Genomic DNA, 26,380 nt, shown 5'->3' with positions numbered 1-26,380 from the left:
CAGCGATGACGTCAGGTGTTCTCGAAAATCGTAAGCATGTCCTACCGTACCAGTAGCGCCCGTCTCTCAATTTGCATAAAATAGTAAATGTTTGATGCATGCCTGACACGACACACGGCGCTTAATGTATGCCTATCCAAGCAGCGTCAAGGCGAGGAACCGCGTAGAAAGGGCTCTGTATCATAGAGCTGCGTACCTACATGAAGTTTCAGCCCTGTTGTTACTACGAAAATTGTTAAAGATTTTCAGACATTGAAGTTATACCATTTTCTTTAAAAAAATAATTATCATATTTTACTGGCATGAAGAAATCTGACACCCATAGCATTGCAAAGATTCAATGGTTGTTAGAATTCGTGGCTTCTTGCAAGAAGATTGTAAAGATTCTAACAGAATGTGTTTCTTTATTTCAAATGCAATGACCAAAGTCCTATGATGGTTCATGACATCCCCTAAATTTGCCTGCCCTTTCCTTCATACGGTACAGATAAGAAGTCGAAAGTCAATTACTGGACGGAAGTACTTCACTGGTACACCCCGTCATGATCAGCCGACGAAGACGTTACTGTTACAGAGGAGGTTAGTTACCCCGTAACTCACCATCCTTCGTGTCAGCTGTTGCCATGGGGGAATGTCTATGGTAACGGGGGCTAAGTGATCTGTTTTGGGGATCCTCCGAGTATAAGCTGATCGCCGGCTTAGTATTGAATTTAGTGAGTTTGGCTTTACGTCGCGGTGAACAATGTATCAGACATATCACGGTGTGTCAGAGGCGTTCGTAGACTTGAGCGGATTCATAGACGCGAGTGGGTTCGTAGACGCGAGGGGGTTCTTACACGTTAGGGGTTTGTAGACGTGAGGGGGTTCGTAGACGTGAGGGGGTTCTTACACGTTAGGCGTTTTTAGACGTGAGGGGCTTCGTAGACGCGAGTGAGTTCGAATACGTGAGGGGGTTTGTAGACGTGAGTGGGTTCGAAGACGTGAGGGGGTTCTTACATGTTAGAGGTTTGTAGACGTGTGTGTGGGGGGGAGGGGTGGGGAGTGGGGTGGGGGGGGGTTAGGGGGGGTTCGTAGACGTTTACCTCTTTGGTGAAATCCACGAGCATAGATACAGAGTTGATAAACACGTTAAATGTGCTCACCGTTCAAGGATCATAATCGGAGAGCAATAAACACGACGTCACGACTAACGGATCCTGGCATATTCAAGGATAACGAGCCCTGTTCTTTGGCGTGACGAGCGAACGATTTAACCACATTGGGAGTGTACAGTACAGAACTCAGAGACGTTTGCATGACATGCAGAACGGAAAGAAAACATGCATCATGAGGTATAGATGCTGAATAAAAGCACGTGCCCTTGCCTTGCTTAAAGTTCTTCAGAGTACGGTAAATATCGCCTAAACCATACTGCCAAAGAGGCGCACATGGTACAATCTGACCATGACTCTGATACCCGTTGGTATTGCGTCAATCGTCAGAGATCGTCTAGCACCAGCTATCGTTTCTGTATGCAAATGTCTCAGCACAGAGTTCATGCTTTGGTTTGTCTGCACCATTCCCGTGCTTGTCGAATAATGTACAGAAAATCACCATTCAGACAGCCCAAACATGAGAGTATCTTTTGTTTGTATGGTCTACAGATTAAAACATTTGTTTATATGGTCTACAGATTAAAACATTTGTTTGTATGGTCTACAGATGAAAACATTTGTTTGTATGGTCTACAGATTAAAACATTTGTTTATATGGACTACAGATGAAAACATTTGTTTGTATGGTCTACAGATGAAAACATTTGTTTGTATGGTCTACAGATGAAAACATTTGTTTATATGGTCTACAGATGAAAACATTTGTTTGTATGGTCTACAGATGAAAACATTTGTTTATATGGTCTACAGATGAAAACATTTGTTTGTATGGTCTACAGATGAAAACATTTGTTTATATGGTCTACATATGAAAACATTTGTTTGTATGGTCTACAGATGAAAACATTTGTTTATATGGTCTACAGATGAAAACATTTGTTTATATGGTCTACAGATGAAAACATTTGTTTATATGGTCTACAGATGAAAACATTTGTTTGTATGGTCTACAGATGAAAACATTTGTTTATATGGTCTACAGATGAAAACATTTGTTTATATGGTCTACAGATGAAAACATTTGTTTGTATGGTCTACAGATGAAAACATTTGTTTGTATGGTCTACAGATTAAAACATTTGTTTATATGGACTACAGATGAAAACATTTGTTTGTATGGTCTACAGATGAAAACATTTGTTTGTATGGTCTACAGATGAAAACATTTGTTTATATGGTCTACAGATGAAAACATTTGTTTGTATGGTCTACAGATGAAAACATTTGTTTATATGGTCTACAGATGAAAACATTTGTTTGTATGGTCTACAGATGAAAACATTTGTTTGTATGGTCTACAGATGAAAACATTTGTTTGTATGGTCTACAGATGAAAACATTTGTTTGTATGGTCTACAGATTAAAACATTTGTTCATATGGTCTACAGATTAAAACATTTGTTTGTATGGTCTACAGATGAAAACATTTGTTTATATGGACTACAGATGAAAACATTTGTTTGTATGGTCTACAGATGAAAACATTTGTTTATATGGTCTACAGATGAAAACATTTGTATATATGGTCTACAGATGAAAACATTTGTTTGTATGGTCTACAGATGAAAACATTTGTTTGTATGGTCTACAGATGAAAACATTTGTTTATATGGTCTACAGATGAAAACATTTGTTTGTATGGTCTACAGATGAAAACATTTGTTTATATGGTCTACATATGAAAACATTTGTTTGTATGGTCTACAGATGAAAACATTTGTTTATATGGTCTACAGATGAAAACATTTGTTTATATGGTCTACAGATGAAAACATTTGTTTATATGGTCTACAGATGAAAACATTTGTTTGTATGGTCTACAGATGAAAACATTTGTTTATATGGTCTACAGATGAAAACATTTGTTTATATGGTCTACAGATGAAAACATTTGTTTGTATGGTCTACAGATGAAAACATTTGTTTGTATGGTCTACAGATTAAAACATTTGTTTATATGGACTACAGATGAAAACATTTGTTTGTATGGTCTACAGATGAAAACATTTGTTTGTATGGTCTACAGATGAAAACATTTGTTTATATGGTCTACAGATGAAAACATTTGTTTGTATGGTCTACAGATGAAAACATTTGTTTATATGGTCTACAGATGAAAACATTTGTTTGTATGGTCTACAGATGAAAACATTTGTTTGTATGGTCTACAGATGAAAACATTTGTTTGTATGGTCTACAGATGAAAACATTTGTTTGTATGGTCTACAGATTAAAACATTTGTTCATATGGTCTACAGATTAAAACATTTGTTTGTATGGTCTACAGATGAAAACATTTGTTTATATGGACTACAGATGAAAACATTTGTTTGTATGGTCTACAGATGAAAACATTTGTTTATATGGTCTACAGATGAAAACATTTGTATATATGGTCTACAGATGAAAACATTTGTTTGTATGGTCTACAGATGAAAACATTTGTTTGTATGGTCTACAGATGAAAACATTTGTTTATATGGTCTACAGATGAAAACATTTGTTTGTATGGTCTACAGATGAAAACATTTGTTTATATGGTCTACAGATGAAAACATTTTTTTCTATGGTCTACAGATGAAAACATTTGTTTATATGGTCTACAGATGAAAACATTTGTTTGTATGGTCTACAGATGAAAACATTTGTTTGTATGGTCTACAGATTAAAACATTTGTTCATATGGTCTACAGATTAAAACATTTGTTTGTATGGTCTACAGATGAAAACATTTGTTTATATGGACTACAGATGAAAACATTTGTTTGTATGGTCTACAGATGAAAACATTTGTTTATATGGTCTACAGATGAAAACATTTGTATATATGGTCTACAGATGAAAACATTTGTTTGTATGGTCTACAGATGAAAACATTTGTTTATATGGTCTACAGATGAAAACATTTGTTTATATGGTCTACAGATGAAAACATTTGTATATATGGTCTACAGATGAAAACATTTGTATATATGGTCTACAGATGAAAACATTTGTTTATATGGTCTACAGATGAAAACATTTGTATATATGGTCTACAGATGAAAACATTTGTTTGTATGGTCTACAGATGAAAACATTTGTTTGTATGGTCTACAGATGAAAACATTTGTGTATATATGGTCTACAGATGAAAACATTTGTTTATATGGTCTACAGATGAAAACATTTGTTTATATGGTCTACAGAAGAAACTACATTCATTTCATGGTCTACAGACGCGATATCATTATTTGCCTGTGTGGTCAACAGAAGAAAACATTCGTTTATACAAGTATGTTCTACAAAAGAAACTACATTTATTTACATGGCCTACAGACGAGAAAATATTTGTCTGTATGGTGTATAGAAGAACATTTCGTGGTGGGGTCTACAGAAGAAACTACAATTTTCAATAAGTTCTACAGAAGAAAGTACATTTATTTATATATTCTACAGAAGAAAGTACATGTATTTATATATTCTACAGGAGAAAGTACATGTATTTATATATTCTACAGAAGAAAGTACATTTATTTATATATTCTACAGAAGAAAGTACATTTATTTATATATTCTACAGAAGAAAGAACATTTATTTATATATTCTACAGAAGAAAGTACATTTATTTATATATTCTACAGAAGAAAGAACATTTATTTATATATTCTACAGAAGAAAGTACATTTATTTATATATGCTACAGGAGAAAGTACATTTATTTATATATTCTACAGGAGAAAGTACATTTATTTATATATGCTACAGAAGAAAGTACATTTATTTATATATTCTACAGGAGAAAGTACATGTATTTATATATTCTACAGAAGAAAGTACATTTATTTATATATTCTACAGGAGAAAGTACATTTATTTATATATGCTACAGAAGAAAGTACATTTATTTATATATTCTACAGGAGAAAGTACATGTATTTATATATTCTACAGAAGAAAGTACATTTATTTATATATTCTACAGAAGAAAGTACATTTATTTATATATGCTACAGAAGAAAGTACATTTATTTATATATTCTACAGAAGAAAGAACATTTATTTATATATTCTACAGAAGAAAGTACATTTATTTATATATTCTACAGAAGAAAGTACATTTATTTATATATTCTACAGAAGAAAGTACATTTATTTATATATTCTACAGAAGAAAGTACATTTATTTATATATTCTACAGAAGAAAGTACATTTATTTATATATTCTACAGAAGAAAGTACATTTATTTATATATGCTACAGAAGAAAGTACATTTATTTATATATTCTACAGAAGAAAGAACATTTATTTATATATTCTACAGAAGAAAGTACATTTATTTATATATGCTACAGAAGAAAGAACATTTATTTATATATTCTACAGAAGAAAGTACATTTATTTATATATTCTACAGGAGAAAGTACATGTATTTATATATTCTACAGAAGAAAGTACATTTATTTATATATTCTACAGGAGAAAGTACATGTATTTATATATTCTACAGAAGAAAGAACATTTATTTATATATTCTACAGAAGAAAGTACATTTATTTATATATTCTACAGAAGAAAGTACATTTATTTATATATTCTACAGAAGAAAGTACATTTATTTATATATTCTACAGAAGAAAGTACATTTATTTATATATTCTACAGAAGAAAGAACATTTATTTATATATTCTACAGAAGAAAGTACATTTATTTATATATGCTACTGGAGAAAGTACATTTATTTATATATGCTACAGAAGAAAGTACATTTATTTATATTTTCTACAGGAGAAAGTACATGTATTTATATATTCTACAGAAGAAAGTACATTTATTTATATATTCTACAGGAGAAAGTACATTTATTTATATATTCTACAGGAGAAAGTACATTTATTTATATATGCTACAGAAGAAAGTACATTTATTTATATATTCTACAGGAGAAAGTACATGTATTTATATATTCTACAGAAGAAAGTACATTTATTTATATATTCTACAGAAGAAAGTACATTTATTTATATATTCTACAGAAGAAAGTACATTTATTTATATCTTCTACAGAAGAAAGTACATTTATTTATATATTCTACAGGAGAAAGTACATGTATTTATATATTCTACAGAAGAAAGAACATTTATTTATATATTCTACGAAAGAAAGTACATTTATTTATATATTCTACAGAAGAAAGTACATTTATTTATATATTCTACAGAAGAAAGTACATTTATTTATATATTCTACAGGAGAAAGTACATTTATTTATATATGCTACAGAAGAAAGTACATTTATTTATATATTCTACAGGAGAAAGTACAATTATTTTTATATTCTACAGAAGAAAGTACATTGATGTATGTGGCCCACAGAGGAAAAATAATTATTTGTCTATGGCGTACAGAATAAAATATTTTGATGGTCAACAGACGAAACATAGTTCAGATAGAAGAAACATCGTTCACGCGGTCGAAATGAGAATGTGTGATTTGTCTTTCTGTCTGTAGAAGATATTAGTGTCTTCATGTTCTTCGTTAAAATCATCATTTGTTTATATAGTCTACAGAAAAAAGTAGCACGATTACAGAAAAAGCATAATTTATCTATAACAATAGAGAATGAAAGACCTCGTTCAAGCGATCTTCTAAAGAAAAGATTATTTGATTGGAGAATTAAGCATAATTTAGTCAGTGTACTGAAGAAAGGATCATTTGTTTCTTCAGAAGAAATCATAAACACGAAAACATAATGTTTTTAAATGGACTTCAGAAGAAAGCATCATTCTACTGAAGAAAGCATCATTCTACTGAAGAAAGCATAATTTTACTGAAGAAAGCATCATTCTACTGAAGAAAGCATCATTCTACTGAAGAAAGCTAGTTTAAATTACCTTTAAAATACAACGCGATTCAAAGAAATGTTCAAAATTGATTGCCATGCATGGTCTGCAGAAGAAATTCTTTGGTTCACATGAGCTGTACAAGTAAGCATGGTTAGAGGGTCTACAGAAATATAATGTTCAAAAAGCCTGCATAAGAAACAATAATTTTCTTCTAGGGTTTACAGAAGAAAATAACATTTCTGATAATTAGTTGATAATTTGACTGATAGAAAGAAGCGTCATTTCTTTATTTAGCCTGAAGAAGAAAGCACTGTTCAGACGGTCTATTGAAAAAAGCCCTGTTCAGACGGTCTGTAGAAGAAAGTACTGTACAGACGGTCTAAAGATGAAAGCACTGTAGAGACGGTCTATAGAAGAAAGCACCGCACAGACAGTCTATAGAAGAAAGCCCTGTTCAGACGGTCTATAGGAGAAAGCTATGTACAGACGGTCTATAGAAGAAAGCACTGTAGAGACGGTCTATAGAAGAAAGCACTGTTCAGACGGTCTCTAGAAGAAAGCACTGTTCAGACGGTCTATAGAAGAAAGCTTTGTACAGACGGTCTAAAGAAGAAAGCACAGTTCAGACGGTCTATAGAAGAAAGCACTGTTCAGACGGTCTCTAGAAGAAAGCACTGTTCAGACGGTCTATAGAAGAAAGCTTTGTACAGACGGTCTAAAGAAGAAAGCACAGTTCAGACGGTCTATAGACGAAAGCACTGTTCAGACGGTCTATAAGAGAAAGCACTATTCAGACGGTCTATAGAAGACAGCACTGTTCAGACGGTCTTTAGAAGAAAGCGCTGTTCAGGCTGTCTATAGAAGAAAGCAATGTTCAGTGTTCAGACGGTCTATAGAAGAAAGCACTGTTCAGACGGTCTATAGAAGAAAGCACTGTTCAGATGGTCTATAGAAGAAAGCGCTGTTCAGGCTGTCTATAGAAGAAAGCACTGTTCTGTGTTCAAACGGTCTATAGAAAAAAGCACTGTTCAGACGGTCTATAGAAGAAAGCCCTGTTCAGATGGTCTTTAGAAGAAAGCACTGTTCAGACGGTCTATAGAAGAAAGCACTGTTCAGACGGTCTATAGAAGAAAGCATTGTTTAGACGTTCTATAGAAGAAAGCACTGTTCAGACGGTCTATAGAAGAAAGCACCGTACAGTACTGGACTAGAAGAATGAATCGTCTAGGTGGTCTATAGAAGTAAGAATCGTCTAGGTGGTCTATAGAAGTAAGAATCATCTAGGTGGTCTATAGAAGTAAGAATCGTCTAGGTGGTCTATAGAAGTAAGAATCGTCTAGGTGGTCTATAGAAGTAAGAATCGTCTAGGTGGTCTATAGAAGTAAGAATTATTTAGGTGGTCTATATAGAAGTAAGAATCGTCTTGGTGGTCTACAGAAGTAAGAATAGTCAAGGTGGTCTATAGAAGTAAGAATCATCTAGGTGGTCTATAGAAGTAAGAATCGTCTAGGTGCTCTATAGAAGTAAGAATGGTCTAGGTGCTCTATAAAAAGTAAGAATGGTCTAGGTGCTCTATAGAAGTAAGAATTATTTAGGTGGTCTATAGAAGTAAGAATTATTTAGGTGGTCTATATAGAAGTAAGAATCGTCTAGGTGGTCTATAGAAGTAAGAATTATTTAGGTGGTCTATATAGAAGTAAGAATCGTCTGGGTGGTCTACAGAAGTAAGAATAGTCAAGGCGGTCTATAGAAGTAAGAATCATCTAGGTGGTCTATAGAAGTAAGAATCGTCTAGGTGCTCTATAGAAGTAAGAATCGTCTAGGTGCTCTATAGAAGTAAGAATGGTCTAGGTGCTCTATAGAAGTAAGAATGGTCTAGGTGCTCTATAGAAGTAAGAATCGTCTAGGTTGTCTACAGGAGTAAGAATCGTCTAGGTTGTCTACAGGAGTAAGAATCGTCTAGGTTGTCTACAGGAGTAAGAATCGTCTAGGTGGCCTACAGGAGTAAGAATCATCTAGGTGGTCTACAGGAGTAAGAATCGTCTAGGTTGTCTACAGGAGTAAGAATCGTCTAGGTTGTCTACAGGAGTAAGAATCATCTAGGTGGTCTACAGGAGTAAGAATCATCTAGGTTGTCTACAGGAGTAAGAATCGTCTAGGTTGTCTACAGGAGTAGGAATCGTCTAGGTTGTCTACAGGAGTAAGAATCGTCTAGGTTGTCTACAGGAGTAAGAATCATCTAGGTGGCCTACAGGAGTAAGAATCGTCTAGGTTGTCTACAGGAGTAAGAATCGTCTAGGTTGTCTACAGGAGTAAGAATCGTCTAGGTTGTCTACAGGAGTAAGAATCGTCTAGGTTGTCTACAGGAGTAAGAATCGTCTAGGTGCTCTATGGAAGTAAGAATCGTCTAGGCGGTCTATAGAAGTAAGAATCGTCTAGGTGGTCTGCAGAAGTAAGAATCGTCTAGGTGGTCTATAGAAGTAAGAATCGTCTAGGTGGTCTACAGAAGTAAAAATCGTCTAGGTGGTCTACATAAGTAAGAATCGTCTAGGTGTTCTATAGAAGAAAATAACACACAGGCAGTCTATCAAAATTTGGAAATGGAATCTACAAAGGCAAAACAAGTGTTTGTAGTTATAAGTATACTTACTGTGTTTGCTGTGCTTGATTTTTACTGTGAATATAAATTTAATACGTCAACATTATCCGAAAAGCAAAACGTGATGACAATTATACGAATGGATCTCTGAAAACCACTGATGACACTAGGTGTTCTCGAAAAGGGTAAGCAACACTAGGCATCTCCTGCTCTAACGGTAGAACACACCACTCACACAATGCTCTTTAAAGACGCTAGTGCCAATGAGTAAGCAAGTGTAAGAACACCCCGTTAAGGCCACAGTTTGGGAACGCATTGTCCACCATGTTGGCCAAAACAATTCACAGTTAGTACACTCCTCAGAAAGTCCACCATAACATTTCTGGAATGACTTAACCAGTCGTTGATGGTGACACTCTGATTAAAAAGCATAGATGTACAAATGTGTCTTACTGTTAAATTTGAGTACAATATACATGTACCTTGGTAACTGCTTAGGTCAATGGTATAGCACGACGCGAAGGGGAACTTACAATTGCAAAATCATTCCCCTTGCCGTACAGACAGTCGTCATTTTGCACAAATCCAGACAGAAACTGAATATGGTTTTTCATTTGTTTCTTTGGTCAACAACTGTGATGGACGCACGAAGTGACCGAACTCAGTTATCTTTCTTAACCAGAAAGTGGAAAGATCCTGGAACCTGCATTTGTTCACAGAAGTAGGTGGGCGGTCGGGTAGCCAAGTGGTTAAAGCGTTCGTTAGTCACGCCGAAGACCCGGGTTCGATTCAAAACATGGGTACAATGTGTGAAGCCCATTTCTTGTGTCCTCCGCCGTGATATTGCTGGAATATTGCTAAAAGCGGCGTAAAACCATACTCACTCACCCGAGTAGGTGTATGAGTTAATACAAAAACGCCCCTGATGTTGGCCAACCTGGGGTTTGTCACATGTTTATTATAGATTCTGACATTTTTCATCATCAATTTGATGTTTTGCCCTCATGTTAATTGTATCCTGCATCTACCTGCCACGGAATGTGGAGTTGTCTGATTTTAGACGTGCATTAACGGTGAAGAATTATTGGCTCATAATGTTTTTACCCTTCAAATATAGTCGGAGGTCGGGAAACCTGACAAATAGACAGGCGATTCAGTATCAGGACATATGTGAACGCTGACATATACTACTCAAAATAAGTCAAAGAACACCCGAGTTTTTCATGACTATAGTTAGTCTGTCATGATATGACAACTAAAGTCATGAAAAAATCGGGTGTTCTGTCATGACATGACAGATTAACTATAGTCATGAAAAATCGGGTGTTCTTTTACTTATTTTGAGAAGTATATATACGTCTGGGAAAACGTTCGTCGATACCCCTTCTGTCTTTCAAATATCCAGAACCTTCATGCATCTGTTGTGCCTATTCACATGGGACAGGGGGACGGGTGGCCCAGTCGTTCCTTGGTACGCCAGAAAAATGATTGTGGGTTCGAATCCCGGTTCATCCCGATTATGTTTCTAGGTTTGTCAGCACCATACCCGTGCTCGTGGGTTTCACCAAAGTGGTAAACGTCAGACCTGCATCACTTCGGGCCTTCCTCCCACATTAAGCTGACACGCCGCGATATAACTGGAATACTGTTAAAAGCGGCGTTAAACCCACCTCACTCACTCACTCACTCAAATGGGACACTGATTACATTTTGATGAATGTTTAAGATGTAACCAAATCCCGATCCATGATTGACGTAAGAACACGGTACGTTCCTCCTCATTGGGGCGGTCGGGTAGCCTACTGGTTAAAGCGTTCGCTCGTCACGCCGAAGACCCGGGTTCGATTCCCGACATGGGCACAATGTGTGAAGCCCATTTCTGGTGTCCCCCGCCGTGATATTGCTGGAATATTGCTAAAAGCGGCGTAAGACCACACTCACTCACTCACTCACTCACTCCTCCTGATGGCCGCCTTAGCCTGGGTCATATCTTATAAAGTCAAGAAGCAGAGAGTGAGTGAGTGATTTATAGTTAACGTCGCATCAGCATTATTTCAGCAATACAACGACGAGAACAAGTTGATAAATATGCAAATGAGTCATGAATACCAATTATATTTAAAAACAAATTTGTCAAAAATATTTATCATAACAATATTATTTACAGCTGTTTCAAACACGGCCTAAAAGCCATCGGCCACCTAGCTGGGGATCATGGTGACTTACAGTGCCTCAACTTCCTGCACGATACCCCATCAGGATGAAGCAGATGAAAGTTTTATCAAATAACTATTGTACATGAAGGCTTATGGTATGGAAGTCATTATAATGTTATTTGTTTGGGGGGTTTTCTTGAAATTTCGAGATCATTATCTTGAAATTTCAACTTAGTATATATCTTGAAATTGCTACTTAGTATATATCTTGAAATTTCAACTTAGCACCTTGAGATTTTAACATAACATTATAAATGTTAAGTTAGTATCTTGAAATTTCAAGAAAAAACTAAATAAACAAATGGCCCTAAAATGCTTCCGTAGAATAAGCCATGCACGGCTTGTTTCTGAATGTATGAGTGTATAGACTATAGTTGTTGGGGATTGTGGTGGTTCTGTGTAGAGAACACAGGTGAGAGTGGGTGACTGTGTTTGGCAGCTTGATTTCCGTGAGTTCTAGGGCTTTGGTCCTGACCCGCACTGAAGCACATGTAGCACAGGTGGTGTCTCCTTGGGCATGTGACTTTGTTCGAAATGTGCCTCTGTTCACCCAGCAGTGAATGGGTACCCGGTAGGATGGGATTGTAATGTGGCAGTTAACCTTTAGCCTGACGTGTATGCTACCCAGGGAGCTGAGACTATTTTCAGGTGTGGATTTGGGGCATTATAAACATACACTATGCTATGATTATAGGGACCGCCTCCGTGGTCTAGTGGTAGAGAGTCCGCCCGGAGAGCGGAAGGTCCGGGGTTCGATCCCCGACCGCGTCATACCAAAAGACGTTAAAAGATGGTACTTGTTGTTACCCTGTCTGGCGCTCGGCACTAAGGGGCTAAGACGAGGACTGGTCGGCTCGGAGTCAGTATATTGTGTCTGAGTGGGGTATTCATGTTAAACTGCGGCATGGTATCTCAGTGAGCTAGCACTATAAATCGGCATCAGTCCGGACTAGTTCAAGCAGCCACACACACACATACGTGCATGCACGTCGCTATATAAGTGCCATAATCTTAGAACGCGACGTTAAACCCCATTTCACCTCACCTATGATTATAGGTCCGATTAGATCCCTAGGTCCCTTTCCACGAAGCCATCTTACAGCTAAGATGATCGTAACTCCCATACTTTAACATAGGCTTACGCATAATGTTGGGTGGTCGGGTAGCCTTGTGGTTAAAGCGTTCGCTAGTAACGCCGAACACCCGGGTTCGATTCCAGACATGGGTACAATGTGTGAAGCCCATTTCTGGTGTCCCCCGCCTTGATATTGCTGGAATATTGCTAGAAGAAGGGGTAAACTAAACCACTCACGGACTATAACTAATGAAGCGCTAAAATCGCTTTGTGGGATTACCCCAGGTATGTTGCGTTTGTTGTGAGAGGCGACTTGGCGGATTGTGTGTCATCGTACCCCGACGGCGGGGATCGTTGTTCATAATATCAATCACTGGTTTGTTGGCCCAGACAGATATGAATTGAATTTCTGTTGATAATAACATGAGTTTCTGCTCTGATTAATAACTCACATATATATCTTATATTTATTTACGGGCGGTCGGGTAACCAAGTGGCTAAAGCGTTCGCTCGTCACGCCGAAGACCCGGGTTCGATTCCCGACATGGGTACAATGTGTGAAGCCCATTTCTGGTGTCCCCATCGTGATATTGCGGGAATATTGCTAAAGGCGGCGTAAAACCATTCTCACTCACTCACTATATTTATTTACAGTGTACATTCTGTCTGCTTTCGACCAGACACAGGTACTTCTTAAACATATGAATATGTTTTTGTCTTTAATATCGTACATTATTTAATAGTTTAATTTATTATTTGCACCTTAATCATTTCATCTAACCGCTAAGTTTATACATATAAATTATACAACAGTATATGTACAACCAAAGAACCATATATACTATTTGACCCGTGAAGATCACGGTAGAAAACAGGTCTTCAGCAACCCATGCTTGCTTGGAATATTTCTGAGTGCGGCGTTAAATAACAAACAAAAATAGAAACTGTCTATCTTGAACTCAAAACGTTGCATTCAAGATCATCTTCACAGATTACACGTGCGTGTTTTCATCAAACTACGCATGCATTCCTTATATATACATGTAGCAAAATTTCACGAGGTCCTTGCCTTGGTCATAATATTTCACTGGTTAGATTCTCACTAAAATATTCATGACCTGATTCAAAATACTGATCTATCGATAGGTTTCGAGTAGCATTCTTTAAAGTTTTATGAAGTCATTCGGTTTGTTATCAGTACCCATTACTGAGTGCTCAGCGACGAATGTGAACATATCGATATCATATTTCGACCGTTTTGTAATTTAAGAATTTGCATTGTTTGTCATGTTGTATCAAATTTGTAATTTAATAATTTTCATATCAACATGACACTTAATATAACACCGCCCGTATATATAAAGTTGAATGTTGTGGTCAAAGGACTAAGCTTGGCAGTCCAGCCCTGGCCTGTCAGACGTTTACCTTTTCGGTTACATGTGTTACAATACAACATGTCTGGTTCGGACAAACCGGGGACCTCAGTCTGTTTGTTTGTTGTTTAACGCCTCACTCAGCAATATTCCAGCTATATGACAGCGGTCGGTCAATAATCGAGTCTGGATCAGTCGCCTCTTAGACTCAAAGCCATGACCTGAGGGTGGCAGTTGGTTATGTGACCCGTGAAGATCCAGGGTAGAATAGGTCTTCAGAAACCCATGCTTGCCGCAAGAGGCGACTAACGGGATCGGGTGGTCAGGCTCGCTGACCTGGTTGATGCATGTGATCGTATCCCAATTGCGTGGATCGATACTCGTGGCGTCAATCACTGAATTGTCTTGTCCAGACTCGATTATTTACAAACCGCCGTCAGATAGATGTAATATTGTCGAGTGCGGCGTTAAACAACAAACAAACAAAACCTTGGTTATGTTCCACAAAGCAATCTGAGCCACGACGTGGATAACTCATTGACATGGTCCTATGATGTCGAACATTGCTGACATCGCCAAACGATTTTGTAACTCGTCGTCAATGTCCTACGACGTCGTATTTCGGTGGCTCTTCACTGGACTTGAATATTCCACCCCAACGCCCCTACACAGCTGTTATGTCAATGAATATCCCTCCCTACACAGCTGTTATGTCAATGAATATCCCACCCTACACAGCTGTTATGTCAATGAATATCCCTCCCTACACAGCTGTTATGTCAATGAATATCCCGCCCCTACACAGCTGTTATGTCAATGAATATCCCCCCCTACACAGCTGTTATGTCAATGAATATCCCGCCCTACACAGTTCTTATGTCAATGAATATCCCACCCTACACACTTGTTATGTCAATGAATACACCGCCCTACACAGTTGTTTTGTCAATTAATATCCCACCCTACACACTTGTTATGTCAATGAATACACCGCCCTACACAGTTGTTTTGTCAATTAATATCCCACCCTACACACTTGTTATGTCAATGAATACACCGCCCTACACAGTTGTTATGTCAATGAATATCCCGCCCTACACAGTTGTTATGTCAATGAATATCCCACCCTACACAGCTGTTATGTCAATGAATATCCCGCCCTACACACTTGTTATGTCAATGAACAACCCGCCCTACACAGTTGTTATGTCAATGAATATCCCACCCTACACAGTTGTTATGTCAATGAATATCCCGCCCTACACAGTTGTTATGTCAATGAACAACCCGCCCTACACAGTTGTTATGTCAATGAACATCCCGCCCTACACAGTTGTTATGTCAATGAACATCCCGCCCTACACAGTTGTTATGTCAATGAATATCCCGCCCTACACAGTTGTTATGTCAATGAACAACCCGCCCTACACAGTTATTATGCCAATGAATATCCCACCCTAAAAAGTTGTTATGCCAATGAATATCCCGCCCTACACAGTTATTATGTCAATGAATATCCCACCCTACACAGTTGTTATGTCAATGAACATCCCGCCCTACACAGTTGTTATGTCAATGAATATCCCACCCTACACAGTTGTTATGTCAATGAACATCCCGCCCTACACAGTTGTTATGTCAATGAACAACCCGCCCTACACAGTTATTATGCCAATGAATATCCCACCCTAAAAAGTTGTTATGCCAATGAATATCCCACCCTACACACTTGTTATGTCAATGAATACACCGCCCTACACAGTTGTTATGTCAATGAATATCCCGCCCTACACAGTTGTTATGTCAATGAATATCCCACCCTACACAGCTGTTATGTCAATGAATATCCCGCCCTACACACTTGTTATGTCAATGAACAACCCGCCCTACACAGTTGTTATGTCAATGAATAGCCCGCCCTACACAGTTGTTATGTCAATGAATACCCCACCCTATACAGTTGTCATGCCAATGAATATCCCGCCCTACACAGTTGCTATGTCAATTAATATCCCACCCTACAGTTGTTATATCAATGAATATCCCGCCCTACACAGTTGTTATGTCAATGAATATCCTGCCCTACACAGTTGTTATGTCAATGAATACCCCACCCTATACAGTTGTCATGCCAATGAATATCCCGCCCTACACAGTTGCTATGTCAATTAATATCCCACCCTACAGTTGTTATATCAATGAATATCCCGCCCTACACAGTTGTTATGTCAATGAATATCCTGCCCTACACAGTTGTTATGTCAATGAATATCCCGCCCTACACAGTTGTTATGTCAATGAATATCCCGCCCTACACAGTTGTAACGTCAATGAATATCCCGCCCTACACAGTTGTTATGTCAATGAACATCCCACCCTACACAGTTATGCCAATGAATATCCCGCCCTACACAGTTGTTATATCTTAGAATATCCTACCCTACACAGTTGTTATGTCAATGAATACCCCACCCTATACAGTTGTCATGCCAATGAATATCCCGCCCTACACAGTTGCTATGTCAATTAATATCCCACCCTACAGTTGTTATATCAATGAATATCCCGCCCTACACAGTTGTTATGTCAATGAATATCCTGCCCTACACAGTTGTTATGTCAATGAACATCCCGCCCTACAGTTGTTATGTCAATGAACATCCCGCCCTACACAGTTGTTATATCTTAGAATATCCTGCCCTACACAGTTGTTTTGTCAATGAACATCCCACCCTACACACTTGTTATGTCAATGAATACACCGCCCTACACAGTTGTTTTGTCAATTAATATCCCGCCCTACACAGTTGTTATGTCAATTAATATCCCACCCTACACAGTTGTTATGTCAATGAACATCCCGCCCTACACAGTTATGTCAATGAATATCCCGCCCTACACAATTGTTTTGTCAATGAACATCCCGCCCTACACAGTTATGTCAATTAATATCCTGCCCTATACAGTTGTTATGTCAATGAATACCCAACCCTACACAGTTGTTATGTCAATAAATATCCGGCCCTACACAGTTATGTCAATGAATATCCCGCCCTACACAATTGTTTTGTCAATGAATACCCCACCCTATACAGTTGTTATGTCAATGAATACCCAACCCTACACAGTTGTTATGTCAATGAATATCCTGCCCTACACAGTTGTTATGTCAATGAATATCCCGCCCTACAGTTGTTATGTCAATGAATACCCCACCCTATACAGTTGTTATGTCAATGAATACCCCACCCTATACAGTTGTTATGTCAATGAATACCCAACCCTACACAGTTGTTATGTCAATGAATATCCTGCCCTACACAGTTGTTATGTCAATGAATATCCCGCCCTACACAGTTGTTATGTCAATGAATACCCCACCCTATACAGTTGTTATGTCAATGAATACCCAACCTTTCACAGTTGTTATGTCAATGAATATCCCGCCCTACACAGTTGTTATGTCAATGAATACCCCACCCTATACAGTTGTTATGTCAATGAATACCCAACCTTTCACAGTTGTTATGTCAATGAATATCCCGCCCTACACAGTTGTTATGTCAATGAATATCCCACCCTACATAGTTGTTATGTCAATGAACATCCCGCCCTACACAGTTGTTTTGTCAATGAATATCCTGCCCTACACAGTTGTTATGTCAATTAATATCCGGCCCTACACAGTTGTTATGTCAATTAATATCCGGCCCTACACAGTTATGTCAATGAATATCCCGCCCTACACAGTTGTTTTGTCAATGAATACCCCACCCTACACAGTTGTTATGTCAATTAATATCCTGCCCTATACAGTTGTTATGTCAATTAATATCCTGCCCTATACAGTTGGTATGTCAATTAATATCCTGCCCTACACAGTTGTTATGTCAATGAATATCCCACCCTACACAGTTGTTATGTCAATGAATATCCCACCCTACACAGTTGTTATGTCAATGAATACCCAACCCTACACAGTTGTTATGTCAATTAATATCCTGCCCTATACAGTTGTTATGTCAATGAATATCCCGCCCTACACAGTTGTTATGTCAATTAATATCCCGCCCTACACAGCTGTTATGTCAATGAATATCCCGCCCTACACAGTTGTTATGTCAATTAATATCCTGCCCTATACAGTTGTTATGTCAATGAATACCCCACCCTACACAGTTGTTATGTCAATTAATATCCTGCCCTACACAGCTGTTATGTCAATGAATATCCCGCCATACACAGTTGTTATGTCAATTAATATCCTGCCCTATACAGTTGTTATGTCAATGAATACCCCACCCTACACAGTTGTTATGTCAATTAATATCCTGCCCTACACAGTTGTTATGTCAATGAATATCCCGCCCTACACAGTTGTTATGTCAATGAACAACCCGCCGTACACAGTTGTTACGTCAATGAACATCCCGCGCTACACAGTTGTTATGTCAATGAATATCCCGCCCTACACAGTTGTTATGTCAATGAATATCCCACCCTACACAGTTGTTATGTCAATGAACATCCCGCCCTACACAGTTGTTTTGTCAATTGATATCCCGCCCTACACAGTTGCTATGTCAATTAATATCCTGCCCTACACAGTTGTTATGTCAATTAATATCCGGCCCTACACAGTTATGTCAATGAATATCCCGCCCTACACAGTTGTTTTGTCAATGAATACCCCACCCTACACAGTTGTTATGTCAATTAATATCCTGCCCTATACAGTTGGTATGTCAATTAATATCCTGCCCTATACAGTTGGTATGTCAATTAATATCCTGCCCTATACAGTTATGTCAATGAATACCCCACCCTACACAGTTGTTATGTCAATTAATATCCTGCCCTACACAGTTGTTATGTCAATTGATATCCTGCCCTACACAGTTGTTATGTCAATTAATATCCTGCCCTATACAGTTGTTATGTCAATGAATATCCCACCCTACACAGTTATGCCAATGAATATCCCACCCTACACAGTTATGCCAATGAATATCCCACCCTACAGATGCTATGCCAATGAATATCCCGCCCTACACAGTTGTTATGCTAATAAATATCCCGCCCTACACAGTTGTAACGCCAATGAATATCCCGCCCTACAGTTGTTATGTCAATGAATATTTCACCCCTACACAGTTGTTATGTCAATGAACATCCCGCCCTACACAGTTGTTATGTCAATTAATATCCTGCCCTATACAGTTGTTATGTCAATGAATATCCCACCCTACACAGTTATGCCAATGAATATCCCACCCTACACAGTTATGCCAATGAATATCCCACCCTACAGATGCTATGCCAATGAATATCCCGCCCTACACAGTTGTTATGCTAATAAATATCCCGCCCTACACAGTTGTAACGCCAATGAATATCCCGCCCTACACAGTTGTTATGTCAATGAATATTTCACCCCTACACAGTTGTTATGTCAATGAATATTTCACCCTACACAGGTGTTGTGTCAATGAATATTTCACCCCTACACAGTTGTTATGTCAATGAATATTTCACCCTACACAGGTGTTGTGTCAATGAATATTTCACCCTACACAGGTGTTGTGTCAATGAATATTTCACCCTACACAGGTGTTGTGTCAATGAATATTTCACCCTACACAGGTGTTGTGTCAATGAATATTTCACCCCTACACAGTTGTTATGTCAATGAATATTTCACCCCTACACACTTGTTATGCCAATGAATATTTCACCCTACACACTTGTTATGTCAATGAATATTTCACCCCTACACACTTGTTATGCCAATGAATATTTCACCCTACACACTTGTTATGCCAATGAATATTTCACCCTACACAGTTGTTATGTCAATGAATATTTCACCCCTACACACTTGTTATGTCAATGAATATTTCACCCCTACACACTTGTTATGTCAATGAATATTTCACCCTACACACTTGTTATGTCAATGAATATTTCACCCCTACACACTTGTTATGTCAATGAATATTTCACCCCTACACACTTGTTATGTCAATGAATATTTCACCCCTACACACTTGTTATGTCAATGAATATTTCACCCCTACACACTTGTTATGTCAATGAATATTTCACCCCTACACAGTTGTTATGCCAATCAATATTTCACCCTACACAGGTGTTGTGTCAATGAATATCCCACCCTACACAGTTGTAACGCCAATGAATATCCCGCCTTACAGTGTTGTTATGGCAATGAATATTCCACCCTACAATTGTTGAGTTGAAGGATATTCCAACCTACACAGTTGTTGAGGTGAGGGATATTCCACCCTAGACAGTTGTTGAGGTGAGGGATATTCCACCCCAGACAGTTGTTGAGGTGAGGGATATTCCACCCTAGACAGTTGTTGAGGTGAGGGATATTCCACCCTAGACAGTTGTTGAGGTGAGGGATATTCCACCCTAGACAGTTGTTGAGGTGAGGGATATTCCACCCTAGACAGTTGTTGAGGTGAGGGATATTCCACCCTAGACAGTTGTTGAGGTGAGGGATATTCCACCCTAGACAGTTGTTGAGGTGAGGGATATTCCACCCTAGACAGTTGTTGAGGTGAGGGATATTCCACCCTAGACAGTTGTTGAGGTGAGGGATATTCCACCCTAGACAGTTGTTGAGGTGAGGGATATTCCACCCTAGACAGTTGTTGAGGTGAGGGATATTCCACCCTAGACAGTTGTTGAGGTGAGGGATATTCCACCCTACACAGTTGTTGAGGTGAGGGATATTCCACCCTAGACAGTTGTTGAGGTGAGGGATATTCCACCCTAGACAGTTGTTGAGGTGAGGGATATTCCACCCTACACAGTTGTTGAGGTGAGGGATATTCCACCCTACAGTTGTTGAGGTGAGGGATATTCCACCCTACAGTTGTTGAGGTGAGGGATATTCCACCCTAGACAGTTGTTGGGGTGAGGGATATTCCACCCTACAGTTGTTGAGGTGAGGGATATTCCACCCTAGACAGTTGTTGAGGTGAGGGATATTCCACCCTAGACAGTTGTTGAGGTGAGGGATATTCCACCCTAGACAGTTGTTGAGGTGAGGGATATTCCACCCTAGACAGTTGTTGAGGTGAGGGATATTCCACCCTAGACAGTTGTTGAGGTGAGGGATATTCCACCCTAGACAGTTGTTGAGGTGAGGGATATTCCACCCTAGACAGTTGTTGAGGTGAGGGATATTCCACCCTAGACAGTTGTTGAGGTGAGGGATATTCCACCCTAGACAGTTGTTGAGGTGAGGGATATTCCACCCTAGACAGTTGTTGAGGTGAGGGATATTCCACCTTAGACAGTTGTTGAGGTGAGGGATATTCCACCCTAGACAGTTGTTGAGGTGAGGGATATTCCACCCTAGACAGTTGTTGAGGTGAGGGATATTCCACCCTAGACAGTTGTTGAGGTGAGGGATATTCCATCCTAGACAGTTGTTGAGGTGAGGGATATTCCACCCTAGACAGTTGTTGAGGTGAGGGATATTCCACCCTAGACAGTTGTTGAGGTGAGGGATATTCCACCCTAGACAGTTGTTGAGGTGAGGGATATTCCACCCTAGACAGGTATTGAGGTGAGGGATATTCCACCCTAGACAGTTGTTGAGAGGGATATTCCACCCTAGACAGTTGTTGAGGTGAGGGATATTCCACCCTACACAGTTGTTGAGGTGAGGGATATTCCACCCTAGACAGTTGTTGAGGTGAGGGATATTCCACCCTAGACAGTTGTTGAGGTGAGGGATATTCCACCCTAGACAGTTGTTGAGGTGAGGGATATTCCACCCTAGACAGTTGTTGAGGTGAGGGATATTCCACCCTACACAGTTGTTGAGGTGAGGGATATTCCACCTTAGACAGTTGTTGAGGTGAGGGATATTCCACCCTAGACAGTTGTTGAGGTGAGGGATATTCCACCCTAGACAGTTGTTGAGGTGAGGGATATTCCACCCTAGACAGTTGTTGAGGTGAGGGATATTCCACCCTAGACAGTTGTTGAGGTGAGGGATATTCCACCCTAGACAGTTGTTGAGGTGAGGGATATTCCACCCTAGATAGTTGTTGAGGTGAGGGATATTCCACCCTACACAGTTGTTGAGGTGAGGGATATTCCACCCTAGACAGTTGTTGAGGTGAAGGATATTCCACCCTAGACAGTTGTTGAGGTGAGGGATATTCCACCCTAGACAGTTGTTGAGGTGAGGGATATTCCACCCTAGACAGTTGTTGAGGTGAGGGATATTCCACCCTACAGTTGTTGAGGTGAGGGATATTCCACCCTACAGTTGTTGAGTTGAGGGATATTCCACCCTACACAGTTGTTGAGGTGAGGGATATTCCACCCTACACAGTTGTTGAGGTGAGGGATATTCCACCCTAGACAGTTGTTGAGGTGAGGGATATTCCACCCTACAGTTGTTGAGGTGAGGGATATTCCACCCTAGACAGTTGTTGAGGTGAGGGATATTCCACCCTACAGTTGTTGAGGTGAGGGATATTCCACCCTACAGTTGTTGAGTTGAGGGATATTCCACCCTACACAGTTGTTGAGGTGAGGGATATTCCACCCTACAGTTGTTGAGGTGAGGGATATTCCACCCTAGACAGTTGTTGAGGTGAGGGATATTCCACCCTACAGTTGTTGAGGTGAGGGATATTCCACCCTAGACAGTTGTTGAGGTGAGGGATATTCCACCTGTTGGCTATGAGTGAGTGAGTGAGTGAGTGAGTGAAGAACAGGAGTTAACAGAACAGTTTCCCAGGAATGTAGAACAGTTTGAACATGTAGCAGTTTTAACTATTTTATTTGGTAATTTGATTTGAAATATAAATGTTTGTTTTGTAATAAACTTTATTTTGAGGATACAAAATATTTTTATCAGTTATCTCCTGTCTTGTGGAATGGTACCAACATATAACCGATATGTATGATAAAAATATAGAATATTAAGGTGGTGTGGAATCGGGTTCTAACATCCTGTTCAGGATTATTCACTTATATAGTGCAAGAACGTGTGTGTGTGGCTGTTTGCACTAGACTAGACTTATAATGGTTTTCCCACTGAGACCATGCCCCAGATTAACTTCAATAACCCACTCGGGCACAGTATACTGGATCCGAGTAGACACGTTTCTGTTTTAGCCCCTTACTGCCAAGCGCCAGGCAGGGTAACAACAAGTACCAGCGTTTAATGTCTTTCGGTATGACACGGCCAAGGGAGAGAAATAGTAAAACACATAAGAGAGACTTTAATGTTTTGTGATTATTTAATTAAAGTGGGTACAAAACCAGTCATAAATGATAGATTGGGCGAAGATAGATAATCATAACGACCTTGGGTGATTTACCACAAGGTTAGTGCATTTTGACATCATAGTGAATTAGACAGAACCTTTAAACGATTTCGACATTCACAATTATTTGAGATACAACAAATCTCAAACAACCGGATCATGGCGCTACGATTGTGGTAAGTCTATGTTTAAGTGCGGGAGTCTTTGCGCACGATTGTGGTAAGTCAATGTTTAAGTGTGGGAGCCATAGCGCACGATTGTCGCAAGTCTATATTTAAGTGTTGAAGTATAAACGATATGATAAACGCTAACGCTACGTCTTAACGCTACGATTGTTGCAAGTTCCCATGTTAAAGTGTGAGAGTCTTTAACGCTAATATTGCTTTGTTGTATAATCACTTCCAGTCGATATTTTCAAGGACTGTTTGGCCATTATATCTAACAACGTCAATACTAACAATATTTGATTTAAGTTGGAAGACTATTTTCCAAATGCCAGTCCATCGATTAAGGTCTTGGGGCGATCACGGCGATGACGTCATAAACATTGTACCCGGGTGTGTATGTAGCTACGCAAAGGTTCTTTATATATCTAATTAGCATACACATATTAATACATAGTTTATAGGTCACATCCATAAACGCTTAAAGGTCAGTTTCTTTCATTCTTTTTCACTCTCGTCAAGCCCGGGCTCAATTCCTAGCATTGGTACGACATATGAATCCCATTTCTGGTGTCCCAAACCTAAATATTGCAGGAATATGGCTAAAAGTTGGGTAACATTATACCCACGTACTCATTCACTCATTCCTTTCCAAACTATCAATGTCTATGTGATATTAATGTTGGCTAGTTAAATTACATTTTAATCATTCTTAATGACACATGGAAAACGCCTTGCAATGCATTGGATGTTTGGCAAGTGTCATCTCTTTTGATGTTCATAATTAAATACCCCCGCTCAGAACATCATGTAAGGGAGAGAGATTTCAAAACAATCAGAAATCCTCCTTTAGAATATATTTGGTTCAGAAAAGTGTCATGATAAAATTTCATTATTTCAAAGTACGTGACAGTCGTCATGTAGAGCTACTACCATAGAGCTCCATCACGTACGGGAGGACGAGACTTGGCTGGGCGCCATTACGGGTATACACAAAACATGGCGGCTCTGACTTTCCCGCAGCGGGAATCTCACCTTCTAACATTCTCCGCCCTCTGCCTAATCTTCCTCAAGTGTTGTGCGTTCATTAAAATCGACATGTTGACGTTTTCGGGCAAACAGGTTCCTAGATGTCTTCTGTATCTCCCGACTACTATCGCTCTCCTCACAGCAGACGACACAACTTGTCGCAAAGCAGACGACAAAGTGAATGCGCGGGATGGTGCTCTCTGACCGTCCCGTGCCGTGTTGCTAGGCGATACTTCCTCGTGCTAAACCAATCAATACCTATCTGGGATACCAGGGTAGAGTCTGCCTTCCTGCGCCCCACCAGCAACAGCCAGTCCATCAAATATTAACCATAGCGGAGGATCGAGGCTTTCAACTTTCTGTAGTGGCATATGAGTTTCCGTCCCCGTTACAATACATGAAAGATGTTGGACTTGAATGATAAGTATCTCAGATGACATTCGGAGAACTTGTATTATTGTGGTTTGTAACAACCTTCGTTAAAAGTGAATCCGTTTAACATGCAACGGGAATATGTACTAGCAACGGCATATCCAGGGTCGGTTATTGATGATTGAAAATTATACAGGTGAATGTAGGACTTGATTTGAGCTCAACGTTCTTCAGGCTAAATCAATATACAGTAAAGTACGGTTATAACGAACTCAAAGGGACTACTAATTTTAGTTCGTTATAACCGTAGTTCGTTATAAGCATATATACAGCATAACTACAGCAAATAGGCGGGACCAAAAAGTAAGTTCGTTATTTCCGTCAGTTCGTTATAAGCGTGTTCGTTATAACCGTAGTTGACTGTACTCTCCTATCCACCCTGTCGTGTCAGGAATATATTGACATCGGTGCATAAGATGCAGTGACAATGCAGCAATGAAAAACCATGAAGAACACATACAGGAATAAATTTTTATTTCTGTATTTGTTACATTTTGCCACATTAGGCTACAAGAAAAATAAATTAACAAAGGGTTGTTTTTACCTTTAGAGTAAGTGTGCGAGCGCGCGAGTAGGTTTTACGCTGATTTTTGTCATGACACTGCCGGAACTTTGAACCCGTCCGGTCTTAGGCGCAACGAGAGAACACCTTAAACAGTCGAAGATTTCACCACCCCACCAAGGCTAAGATACAGTTTCAAATGGAACCCCTAATGCCCGGTACCCTTCGTGGCTAGGAGCTGATTAGACGACCATGCTGGGAGACCCATCAATCGGCCCACCTCGCCCCTTTCCGTAACCGCAAAGAACATTGTGAATGTTGGAAATGGGGCAACTTTACACTGACATATAGTCTATTAATTTTTTTAATACACAACATACACAGCAAATCACTTGAGCACTTTGATTAAAAACATGAGAACATTTGGAAATGTCGACGCCCAGTTGATAGAACACATGCTCTGCAATTCCTGCAATGGACCGAAATCTGCACGGCAGCCGCCATGTTGTTTATGAACCCAATGTTGATAAGGTACCGTGATTTTAATTGGACTATGCATAGACTCCTTAGTCCAGCCACACTATAACTCCATAATTCCTGCCTTGTTCGGCAAGGGTAGAAACATGTCTTTCAAAGTCAGTTAACTCCCTTGCCTCGGGAAGATGCTGTGCAAGTGTCAACAGTGT

At 39.1% G+C, this 26,380-nt stretch overlaps 1 protein-coding gene across 1 annotated transcript in view; it reads right to left on the bottom strand.

The window, feature by feature from the left end:
- LOC125374134 (fas apoptotic inhibitory molecule 1-like) overlaps window positions 1-24,956 on the bottom strand; it is a 74,534-nt gene extending 49,578 nt beyond the window's left edge. Inside the window, exons 1-2 of the mRNA XM_048384928.1 lie at window positions 24,767-24,956; window positions 9,635-9,658 (exon numbers count right to left, since the gene is read on the bottom strand). Coding sequence (XP_048240885.1) covers window positions 9,635-9,658; window positions 24,767-24,831 — 89 coding nt within the window. The 5' untranslated portion in view covers window positions 24,832-24,956. The remainder of the gene's footprint in view (window positions 1-9,634; window positions 9,659-24,766) is intronic.
- Window positions 24,957-26,380: the final 1,424 nt, after the last annotated feature.

Source organism: Haliotis rufescens, unplaced genomic scaffold (assembly GCF_023055435.1).
Source record: "Haliotis rufescens isolate VD_foot unplaced genomic scaffold, xgHalRufe1.0.p SCAF_52, whole genome shotgun sequence".
Classification (NCBI taxonomy): domain Eukaryota; kingdom Metazoa; phylum Mollusca; class Gastropoda; order Lepetellida; family Haliotidae; genus Haliotis; species Haliotis rufescens.
The sequence above is the reverse complement of the archived record's forward strand: the minus strand, read 5'-3'. Positions and strand labels throughout refer to the sequence as shown.